Source organism: Cebus imitator, unplaced genomic scaffold (genome assembly GCF_001604975.1).
Source record: "Cebus imitator isolate Cc_AM_T3 unplaced genomic scaffold, Cebus_imitator-1.0 Scaffold53, whole genome shotgun sequence".
In the NCBI taxonomy this organism is placed as follows: Eukaryota; Metazoa; Chordata; class Mammalia; order Primates; family Cebidae; genus Cebus; species Cebus imitator.
The window spans coordinates 6,481,829-6,494,268 of record NW_016107368.1 but is presented as its reverse complement, the minus strand read 5'-3'; the positions used below and the strand labels follow the sequence as shown (position 1 = coordinate 6,494,268).

The 12,440-nt window shown below is 39.1% G+C and overlaps 1 protein-coding gene across 8 annotated transcripts in view; it reads left to right on the top strand.

Moving 5' to 3' along the window:
- The window catches only part of SYK (spleen associated tyrosine kinase), a 78,678-nt gene that overhangs the window by 51,994 nt on the left and 14,244 nt on the right, over positions 1–12,440 (top strand). For 4 of the 8 annotated variants that reach the window (XM_017528443.2, XM_017528440.2, XM_017528444.2 and 1 more), the window contains 4 exons: positions 26–81; positions 1,786–1,854; positions 9,149–9,236; positions 9,614–9,791. In XM_017528443.2, the coding sequence (XP_017383932.1) occupies positions 26–81; positions 1,786–1,854; positions 9,149–9,236; positions 9,614–9,791 (391 nt within the window). The remainder of the gene's footprint in view (positions 1–25; positions 82–1,785; positions 1,855–9,148; positions 9,237–9,613; positions 9,792–12,440) is intronic. The other 4 variants (XM_017528445.2, XM_017528446.2, XM_017528447.2 and 1 more) reach the window with 3 other exon arrangements.

Below are 12,440 nucleotides of genomic sequence, written 5' to 3'. Positions count from 1 at the left end.
AGTAATTGTCCATGCTCTCTCTAAGCAGGAAATAATGTTAATTTTGGAGGTCGTCCACAGCTTCCAGGTTCCCATCCTGCGGTAAGTGTCGTTAGGAACACCACTGAATGAGAAGCTGTTGCATATTCATAATCACAAATGAAAATAAAGTTTTAACCAACAGGAGTAGTGGTCATTGAGATTTTGATTGCCCTTCAAAATATACTCCATGATGAGCTGGGACTACTAATGCGCATTGGGCAGAATCAGCCTACTACTAGCCAAGTTTTCTTTCTTTCTTTTTTTTTTTTTTTTTTTTTTAAGACGGAGTCTCATGTCACGCAGACTGGAGTGCAGTGGTGCAGTCACAGCTCACTGCAACCTCTGCCTCCCGGGTTCAAGCCATTCTCCTGCCTCACCCTCTCTAGTAGCTGGGCTTACCGGTGCCTGCCACCATGCCCGACTAATTTTTGTATTTTTTAGTAGAGATGGGGTTTTGCCATGTTGGCCAAGGTGGTCTCAAATTCCTGGACTCAAGTTATTCTCCCGCCTCGACCTCCACAAAGTGCTGAGATTACAGGCATGAGCCACCACTCCCTGCCTGGCCACATTTTCTTAACTTCTTGTCCATGTGAAATTCTCTTCATTTTTTGGAGAATTTACACAACGACGAGGAAACCCAGTATTAAATCAGAAATAGGCCTCTTGCAATATTTGAGAAACAGGAACGTATTTTTTAACTTCATCCTTGAGCTGTCTACGTTAACACACCTGTGTAATCCACAGAACCCCAGCTCTCTCCTCTCTCCAGCCTGTTAGGAGGTCGGGCACAGATTTATGCTGTAAGCAGGAATTCTCTTCCTGCTCTTCTTTCGGGGACTTCACATGGACTTTCTATGCCTTTTAATGCCATCTGTGAAGTACGCCCTCTGCACCTCACTTTTTGCTTGGTAACACTTGAAAAACAAAATCTGCAGAAAGCCAAATATATGTCCTGCCTCCAGTAGGGACAATTGTCTGCTCCATGCTGCGCCCAGGTTGAAACAGGGGAGGCCGTCCAGGGTCAGCACTTGTTATCAAATGCAGGGAATTTGAATTTGCTAAGATACCAGTGAACTTTGGGATCAAAATGTAATTCCTTTATGGGGGTATGACTTCATTTTGCCCTTTACAAGGCTCGCAGGCCTGGCAACTCTACCCTAATATTATAGGCTCCATGAGACAGATCCATATACTTCAGATGGATGAGGGCTTAGGGCTGAGAACTCTTAAAAGAATGTCAAGCCCTGTGCTTAGCCATCATCACCCAATGGCTTCAAGAACTTAGATATTTTGGAATAACTTTTTAATTGACTGGTAAAATACATATGGAAATATGCAGAGGCCCCAAGTATACAACTCAATGAATTTCCACAAATTTTCCACCATGGACCAGCACCCACCATGAAGAAGCAATGCAACTGAGCACTCAGATCTACTTGTAGTTTCTTTAGGGTAGTTTGTCTTGAGCTTGTGACTTAGTAGATCCACAAGAAGCATGAGCTAGTAAATGTAACAGCTCTAATGTTTTAGCCTTCAGTGGAACATATGTCCCAAATATATTTCTAGATCCTTCTCCCCAGGTGGCAGGCCTTTCCAGAAGCCTTCCCAATGATCAGATGTTGCCTGTGATGGATCTCATGGGCAGGGGCAGGAGGGCGTTAGCAATGCAATTATAGAAGCGAGTTTAATTAGCATGTCATGGAAGGGATCCTGTATTTGTTTTCTGAAACATTTACTCTTCCTCTTTGCTGTTGTGGTTTCTAGACTTGGTCAGCGGGTGGAATAATCTCAAGAATCAAATCATACTCCTTCCCAAAGCCTGGCCACAGAAAGGTGCTAAAGTATCCCCTGCTTGCTGTCCAACTAAGTGGTAGGACCAACCTGCACTCAGCTCCCGCCCGCCCAGCCTGCCCTACGTGTGCGCTGCCCTCCACCTGTTGCCACTCTGCTTCCAGGCCTCTTTGCCCTTGCTCACACCTGCGGATCCTGGGCAGCCGCGCCCCAGGTACATCCTGTGCTTTTCATGTGGGTCCTTAGTCCGTCAGCTGGAAGTCCATCAGTGTGAGCATGCTTTCTCTGCCCAAGCATCATTTTAAAGTCGTTTCAGTTGGCATCATCTGTCGTAGCTAATTGTCACGTTGGAAAATCTTTTGAAAGATGGCCTACTTTTTGGTGGCCAGAATCACATGTTGCAGTGTTCTGGTAATTGATTATGTAAGTTACCTTGTGCCGGAGGGAACGCCAAGGTCTTGTGGGGTGTCCTGTCCAGTGAGGTCAGGCAGTGCACGGTGGCTTCATTACGGCTTAGACGTCAAACGCAGAACTGCTAATGTGATATGTAAAGAAAGGTGCAATCTGAGGACTAGAAAAGCCAGTTTTCTTTTTGAGGCAGTAATGTTGACATCTGATTGATTTCCATGTTTTGTTCTATTATTGGATTTTGAGGAAGAATAAAAATAAGTTCTTTTTAATGACTTTTATTTATAATGACTCGTTCATTCCTTCCTTCAAAATATGTATATTAATGTGTTTGAATTGCTTTTTTTCCCATCCCTACTTTCATTATCAGTGGGGTGAAATTGATTCTTTTTTCAGTAATTCTTTTTATTTTTATATTAACTGGTGTTTTTACAACATTTTAGCATACAATTTAGCTTCCACTCATGAAGTAGGTTGCCTAAAGTATTTATTAGAAACAACGGAAATAAAAGGCATAAAATCCCTTAGAGTTTATTTACTAAAAATTTTCCGAGTTTAGTCATACTCAAAAAGTTCTCAATCATGTTGACTACAGAACAGAAAAAATTTAACGCAGGAAGAAAAGGTGTATCTTACACCTAAACAAAATAACTATGTCTGTTTTTCATGTTTACCCAAGACAAAACACCCCCACAGATTACTCACAGTGGCTAAAGAAATACCTAGAAAATAAGTTTTAGCGTTTAGACTACAGGAGAACATGTTGGAAAAAAATTGAAGAAAATATCAGTAAATGTGACCATCTAAAAATAAAGAAATATATGTATGGATAAGAACCATAACATCATCGAGAGAAATAAGATACTGGGAATAAGTAGCACTAATGCTGACACATAGATTAGTAGCTTTAATATACAAAGAGATTCTATAAATCAATAAGAAAGATATTAACTGTCTACTAGGATAATGGGCAGGGAATATCAGTAGTAGGTTATACTAAAGCAAATATAAATAGTTCTTATACATATGAAATGTTGTTTAACTTCATGAGAAGAGAAACGCAAGTGAAAACTATGGTGCTCAAGCGCCCACCTGTGAAACTGATCCACATTTTAAAAGCTTGATAATACTGTAGTAAAGGCGTGGTAGATAAGCACTTTCACTCTTCCTTGGGGAAGTCTGAAATGATAAAATCTGTAAGAAAAGCTCTGCAATTTTATTTCTAAGTATATACAGATATTCTTGCATTTATGTGAAATCATGTACATGTGAAGGTGTTTATTCCAAAATTACATGATTGACAAAGTCTGATAACAATTTAAATGCCCATCAATGGAAAACAAATGAAATCAGTTACAGTAAAGTTGCGACTATGGGAGGCAGCTGAGATCTAGGATTGTTTCCAAAATGTAATTTTAATTGTAAAAGACAATGTCATGCACACACGTGCACACACACGTACACACACATATATGCAGAATGTCTTGAGATCGTATAGAGTATCCTAGAAAAATACAGAAAATACTGGCAATGCTGATTGCCTCCAGAGTAAGAGATGGGAATGTTAAGAAGCCCCACTTTTCATTGTAAACTCTGTTGTATCTTTTTAAATTTGAACCTGCTAAAAATTTTTAATCAGTTTTTTAAAACAGAGAATTAAATATTAGAGAGTAACTAATCTGATTAATATTGTGAAAATACCTCTCTGGCAAAAAAAGAGTTTGCTTTCTAATAACCAACTTTAAAGTATACATTGAATTCTTTACAGAAATAAGAAGCTGGGAATAGGTATTACTCATAATATATAAAGCCAAAAATATTGATAGATAATTTTTAAAAGATCAAGATTATATAGCTTAAGCTATAGATTATAAATATTTTAATTGCTTATCAGATATATTTTAGAGCTAATAAGTATATTTTCCCAAATACATGGGGAACTTTCCATTATGTAATCAGTCATGAGAAAAGAATTGTGAGCATTATGTTAAATATCCCATCTCATTAGCTAAGAGATAAATAACTTCCTTCAACTTGTTAATTTGCTCAATGCAAGTAGTTGTTTTAATAATTCAGGCACAAAAAAATGCATGTTAGAATTTGAATTACCTATAGCTTCTAGATAGTTAATGAAAAGTATGTTTCGATTTGAAGATGATTATGAATCAGATAATTTAAATTTTTCATAAAATTACTAACAGGCTGATGCGTTTTAAACTTGTCTTTAGAAATCACTAACATACTGCTGAACGCAGTGGCTCACGCCTGTAATCCCAGGACTTTGGGAGGGTGAGGCAGGTGGATGACTTGAGGTCAGGTTTGAGACTAGCCTGGCCAACATGGTGGAAACCCATCTCTATTAAAAATACAAAAATTAGCCAGGTGTGGTGGCATGTGCCTGTAATCCCAGCTACTCGGAGGCTGAGGCAGAAGAATCACTTGAGCCTGGGAGGCAGAGGTTGCAGAGATCATGCCACTGCACTCCAGACGGGAAAAAAAAAAAAAAAAAAAAAAAAAAAAAAAAAAAAAAGGAAAGAAAGAGAGAAAGAAGACAGAAAGAAAAAAAGAAAAAGAAAGAGAGAAAGAAAAAGAAAGGAAGGAAGGAAGGAAGGAAGGAAAAGAAAAAAAGAGAAAAGAAATTAGTAACATACTTATAAAATATAAACAAACTTAAGAATACAATTAGTAGTCTTTAAATGAATTAAACCTCTCCTAGTATTAGTCCTGGAATTTGTTTCTCTGCTGCTTTAAGCACTGAACCTTATCCTTTTATGGAAAATAGGTGGAAATTGAACAGCAGCATCCCTAAACACTTCCAGGGAGCTTTTCAGCTTCGCATCTCAAAGGTAAATCCTCTAAGAAGATTGAACTGAAATATGTCCCAGAATTTCCAATTAAAACCCATTTTTCATGTTTTATTCCAACACATACATTGGTTATTATAATATTTTAAAACTTACATTTAAGTACAGGGCTCAGTGGGAAGAGAAAAAAGAAAGAAACATTCTCAAGTCATACCCTTTTTGCTCGGTAATGCCTTAGTAGACCAGACCCTGGAGAAAATGTGTTTTCATACAATTATAAAGGAACAGATTTTAGGTCTTTGCTGTAAGAGAAGAGTAATTGCAGAGGTCAGGTGTTATTTTCACTGATCTCAAGTGCAAGGCTAATAGTAGCTTATTTCCCAACCAACAGTCCACCCTCATCTGTGGGGATCTACTGGGCCAGGGTCATTCCACCGAATAAAGGAAAGCACGCCTAGTTTATTGCAGCCAATATTTCTAAAGCCAACTGGCTCTTTTGTCACTGTTATTGTGATGACTGATGACTATATTGCCATCTACATTACTGCTAGAACAAATTCCAGGACTAATACTGGGAGGGGTTTAACTCATTTAAAGACTAGTAGTTGTATTATTAAGTTAATTTTGTTTATTTTTTATAAGTATGTTACTGATTTTTTTTTCTTTTATTGTGATGACTGATGACTGTATTGCCATCTGCATTACTAATTTGAACATGTCCCAAGAATCTGGGAGTAAAAATTAACATCTAATAAATGGATGTTAGGATACTTGGCAATCAGGAAACTCTGAATGGGCCTATCAGTTACATAGAGCAATAATTTTTTCCTATTTTGTTCATTTCTAGACCCCCAGCTTTTAAACATAGGCACTGAAAAAATACTTGTCAAATACATTTTCTATCTGCAGTTAAACCTTACCAATAGGAAATCAGGGACAATAATTTATAACCAAACTTATTATTGCAGAGGGATGTCCTTACCTGAATTTATAAAATTTAAGGAAAAGTCACCAGTTGCTCTTTCGGAAGGTAGAAAGCTAAGGTGGCTAGTGCCATCTAGTGGTGGACTGTGAGTTTGAGCCTCTTCTGAGTATTGGTAAAAATGAGGAAAACGGAATGGTCAACGTTTCATTTACAGCTGTTGTTCACTGTGCAGAACAGATGACACTTATTGATTGGGACAGAATAGAGCTCCCAAATGCAAATGCAGACATAAAGAATAAAAGGCAAATAATAATAATGTAGACCGGCAATATATTTTTCATTAAAATTAAAAATTATTTTTTTAAAAAATAATTAATATTTTTACAATTTATCATTATGCCTCTGTGCTCATTCTTTACAAACTCCTCAAATTTTTCTTTATAACTGAGCATTTTCTTTTAGAGGTTGTTCTGGTTATTGTTCTACTAAGTTGCTTATTCACCAAGTGCTTTGTGAAAGATGAAATGTGCATTTTGCACCTTCATCTTAATCATAAGGAAACCACTCACTGTTCTTTTAACAGACTCAATAGGAAGCCTCCCATTTCTTCTGCATTCTTCCAATTGTGGTATCATCCTTTGCTCCAGTCTCATTAGTCACCAGAAAGAAATAGGGGCAGGGAGCCCAGGACTCTGGGTAGGAGAGAGCTGATGTGGTGTTATTGAGAGACATGAGGGTTCTTTGTGGATTGGCTTAAAACGCTCATCATCACATAGTGGTCCGTGCTTGGCGGCGTGGAAATGAAGCCCCGAGCTACCTTAGCTGTAAACGTGGAGTTCTAACTTCCAAGGAAGATCCCGCGTCTATCTCCCTATCCATAAGCCAAGATAGACTAGGGTTGAACGACACACTGCTAGTGAGAGTATAAATTATTCCTGCCCAGGATTTTAGATTCTCTGTGTCCATCACTACTAATTCTTACTGATTCCTGACACCCTAGTATCCTTTTCAGCATATTTTGACAACCCCATCTCTGTTTTAAAATTCTTCCCTACAGGATTCATATGTCAGGGAATTGCATTCTGGTTTAATTGGAACAAGCCATTTGGAAGTCCTGGTCTGGATAAGAGTAGAGAGGCTGTAGCCCCAAGGATAATGTGCTCCATGGGAGGGAGAGGAGTCTTACATCAAGAAGCGGTGATGGTCCCTTTTCTTGCCTGTGATGGCTGATCTGAGGACATCCTTTAATTCCATGTCTGCTCAAGTTTTGTCTTTGGATCTCAGAATGTGCCTACTTGCAAGGAAAATCAAAGGAGTTGAAATGACAGTAAATGTTAACCCTGAAATAGGCTTAAAAAAAAAAAACTATTTTCAGCCTAGAATTTGTTGCGGGAGGCAACTGAGCAAAAGAGGAGGATGGAAAGCCTTGGCAATCACCCAGTTTCTGTTAAGACAGTTTTCCAGAGGCAAGATAATTGTATTATAAACCAGAAGTGAAACCACGGCACGGTCCTATAATCACATGTAAATGTTTAGAAGAAATAGATTGTCATTTGGAATTATTCATTCTTATTTCTCTTCATTAGCATAAAGACTTGAGAGAGAGCTAATTTTTAAAGCACGTTAGTTTATACTTCACATATCCTGGTTTTAGAAGTGATTTTCATTCATTCGCCCATCCATTGATTCATGTGTTTGTCCAACACATTTTTATTGAGCATCCTTGTGGATGTGGCGCAGCTCCCAATGTGGTGAACAAATGTCTATGCCCCCTGGAACTTATATTCTATTTTCATTTGATGTATCATAGTTACTTGTGTTAATCAGTTCAGTAAGAATGCTGAGATAGTCTATGAGAAAATGGATCCCATCGACATCATTTTTATAATCACAACAAATGTTCTTTACCCTCGTCAATGGGCTCCGGCCATGGTGAGCAGTGCCTGCCTCCAAAGTGCTCAGCAGACTGCGTGAAAGAAGGAAGTCTGGGTGTTTGGAGAGAATGGCTTAGTGGCCGTAGAGGTGCATTGTGACTTCATTATTCTGCTTGTAGTTTCTGGGCTTGTAATATTAATAAGGCAGATGAGGATTTAGTGTGTGTCGTAAGATAAGTGACTGTCATGTTAAGCTTAATGTCTCTGTTTCTTTAACTTTCTCCAAAATCTGGCAGTATCTCATTTCTTCGTGGCCAGTGTTCGGGCACTGAGAAGGTCAATCGACTTATAGAATTGCGACTCAACTCACTCCAAAAAAAAAAAAGCATCTGAATCATGGTTCTCCTGTGAATTAAATATAGTAACAAGAAGCCAGAATCTTGTTTTAATTTGGAAGAAAGGGTAGGTCAGAAAAACTCAAGATAGAGACTTGTAAAAGGGAAAAGGGAAAGTCCTTAGGATCATAAGGAGTAGATTCCCCCACCCGTTGTTTCACGATATAAACTGATGTGGATCAAATAAATAATAGGGAAGAATGCTGTTAACAGGCTGCAAAACTTTGTCTCAGATATGCCCCTGTTACCTGCTGTAGGTATTCGGAAGAACTGCCTTCTTTCAGCTGCACAAAAAATGAGCCCCAGTCTCACAGGGACACTGATTTCCAGCAGCAGCCCTGGCGGCAGCAGCTGGCCTTCCGCTGGGACCTGTAGTCACTGACCAATGCCACCCTCCGGCATCCACCCCAATGCTGCTGCATCTCCACTGAAGATAAAGACTTGGGTGGAGACTAGGAAAACATGCGTGGTTTGGAGTTGGGAAGTAGGTGGGAGCAGCTAATAAGTACTAATTCCCCTCTTTAAATAGCCTCTATATAATATGAAATTGAGGAGCATGAGTTAAAGGAGGAAAATGCATCCAAGGGAAACATGCAAATCATCAGCGACCTTCGGCAGGTGGGAATAGGATGTGCATGGGGTTGAGTGGGGGAGCACCTGTATCCAGGCCAGTAGAGTTGACTCACCACATCCTCTGAACACCCCGCAGGGTCCCTTCAGTTGTAGCAGCACAAGCTTGCTATCGCCCTTGCAATATCCAAATAATTGCCCGAAGAATGAGATCAGCCTTATTTTCTTTCTTGTTTTTCTTAATTCTTTCCTTTGTCTTTCCTGCAAAAGTTAAAGCGTGATTTCTAAAAAATAGTTATGCAGATCAACTTAACATTTGTATGGATGAAAAAAACGACCTGTTGTCCTTCTGTACTTTAGCCCTCCCCTGCCCAAGGGAACCGGCCAGAGAGTACCGTGTCATTCAATCCGTATGAGCCCGAAGTTGGGCCCTGGACTGCAGAAAAAGGTGAGACTTGCTTTCATTCAAGGGACATTCACAGAGCGAAGCGCGTGGTCACTTGTCGGTTTGTAGAGTTGGTTCACGAATCCACCCCGTGTCTGTGATTTTAATACAGCACAGTGAGCTGTGGAGACACACACATCTAGTGGCAGGCAGTAGACACCATGCCCATGAGCAGTGGTAGTGCTTTGCAATGAGATGGTCTTTCCCACCTCCCTCACCTAGTGACATTGGAAACGTCCATGCTGCTCTTCAGAATTTCTCATCCCTTATAACCTTGATGCTGCTCTGAGTTCACACTCCCATGAAGATGATGTTCTTGGAAGGATCAGTCCTGATGTGGGGTCCAGCCCCAGCTTGTATGATTCTTGTCTGCATTGCAGGCCCCCAGAGAGAAGCGCTGCCCATGGACACAGAGGTGTACGAGAGCCCCTACGCAGACCCTGAGGAGATCAGGCCCAAGGAGGTTTACCTGGACCGAAGCCTGCTAACGCTGGAAGACAAAGAACTGGGCTCTGGTAATTTTGGAACTGTGAAAAAAGGCTACTACCAAATGAAAAAGTAAGTCACTATGCTCCACCGCACGGCTCTCACCCTCACACGAGCCCAGGTTCTAGACGCTACTGAGAATAACAAAATATAACCTGGCATGACTAACCCCTTTTTAAATTAATGCTATTATTCTTGTTAATTTCTGGTACACTATAATGAAAGTAACCGTGACTTTTAATGGCAAAAACTGCAATTACTTTTGCACCAACCTAATAGTACCTGCACCTTATGAAAAATTAGAAAACAGAAACAAGCAGAAACATAAGAAAATGAAAACATCAATCTAGCATAGTAGTTCATGCCTGGAATCTTAGCACTTTGGGAGGCTGGGGTAGAAGGATTATTTGAGGCAAGGAGTTTGAGACCGGCCTGGGCAACATAGCAAAACCTTGTCTCTACAAAAAGCTTTCAAAAATTAGCCAAGCATGGTAGTGCACACCTATAGCTCCAGCTACTCAAGAGGCCAAGAGGTCAAGGCTGCAGTGAGCCATGATTGCACCACTGCACTCCAGGCTGGGTGACAAAGCAAGGCCCTGTCTCAAAAAACGAACCAAAAAAAAAAAGAAAAAAAAAAGAAAGAAAAGAACAGCATCACATTTGGATAATACCACACCAACACTGCTGTTAATTAAACACTACTGCTGTTAACTAACCTTATGGTATACATTTTTAGAGCTTTATTTGTACACACACATACATATTATTTAATTAAAAAAAATCATTCTATTGATTTTATTTCAATCAACTGAAATAAAATGATTGTTATAAAACAATGCAGTGTTTACATTTATTTTGTTTGATTTTATAGTTATGTCTCATTTTTCTTACTGAGAAAATTATTGGTTCCAGATATGATTAGCATAATTGTTTATTGGCTATGTCCTATGATTTCAAATAACAATACATATTATATAACAGTTAAAATTGCTAAATTTATAAAATGTCTTTGTATTTCTTTTGGTCTTTGGAAGGTATCTGGCATAGAATAAAAATACTGGTTTCTAAAGTCCTTTGAAACACACCCTCTCTTTGAATTGGTATGATACTAATATGAATGTGGTTGAATGTAGTTGTTTCATGCTATTTCAAATTTAAGGAATTTGTTTTAAAAAAAATCTCATGAGTAGGTCATTTATATGATTCAAGGGTTAAAAATATAGACAAAAATATACACAGAAATGCTTGCTTTCATGCCTGCAATACCAGCACTTTGGGAGGATGAGGCAGGTGGATCACCTGAGGTCAGGAGTTTGAGACCAGCATGGCCAACATGGTGAAACCCCATCTGTACTAAAAATACAAAAATTAGCTGGGCGTAGTGGTGCATGCCTGTAATCCCAGCTACTCAGGAGGCTGAGGCAGGAGAATCGCTTGAACCCAGGAGGAGGAGGTTGCACTGAACCAAGATGGCGCCTGGGCAACAGAGTGAAACTCCATCTCAAAAAAAAAAAAAAAAGAAAGAAAGAAAGAACAAAGAAATGCTTGCTTTCCAATCTGTCCCTTCCATTTGTTTTTGTGCATATGTATGTGTATACATATATAATACACACATGTATATATACACACATGGATATGTATACATTCACAAGTCTATATAGGAGCACATATATATACACACAAAATTGGTTGTGATACTTATTTTAAAATATGTTCATATATCACGGTCATTTTGTACAATGATTAAAAATGTTTCTATATTAATCATAAGCTTTTTCAGTTTATGAAATATTGTGATCTTTAATTGTCTGCTTAAATTTGTGAATTAACAGAGACAGGAGTGTGGACATAATTTCACTTAGTTTGGGGGGAGGAGAGGCTCTCTTGGTTAATTTGGGGCAAAATGATGTCTTTACAATGTCGAGTCTTTCAAGCTATAAACACAGCTCATCCCTCCATTTACTAGGTCTTCTTTAACCCCTCTCAGGTTTCTCTCAGGAGAGTTGTTTACCTTTTCAATGTATTGCATTTATATGTATGCTTTTAAATTCTGCAACTAGAAATTCACTTTCAACATTTACTAAAGGCATTTTATATCCACCTATTCATTACACATAATCTGAGATGGTGAATCACAAGATGTCACAGGAATTCATGTATGTCACTGTTGGTGAGGTTTATTTACAAGTTATTTAAATATTTTACAATTTAGGGTTTTTGCTTGGTTGGGGCATTCTTCAGTACTGTTCTTCACCATTCTTTTTATTTTATTTTATTTTTTTAGAAACAGGATTCACTCTGCCACCCAGGCTGGAGTGAAGCGCACTGCAGCCTCGAACTCCTGAGTCCGAGTGACTCTCCCACCTCAGCCTCCCAAGCAGCTGGGACTGCAGGCTTGCACTGTCACGCCTGGCTGACTTTTTTTAGAGATGGGGTATCACTATGTTGCCCAGGCTGATCTTGAACTCCTGGCCTCAAGCAATCCTCCCCATTCAACCTCTGAAAGTGTTAGGATTATCAGCATGAGCCACCATGCCCAGCCCCAGCCCCCACCATTCATTTTTAGTAATGGGGTATTACTCTCATTGTCTATAAAATAAGTGAGGGTAATTGGAAGGCCGGCCATTCATTACAAACTTCTGAAGACACATTTCCACTCTGTGGCAGGTATTTCCATGGGACTGTTTCTGCGTGGGGATTATGCTTCATAAAAGAAGATCA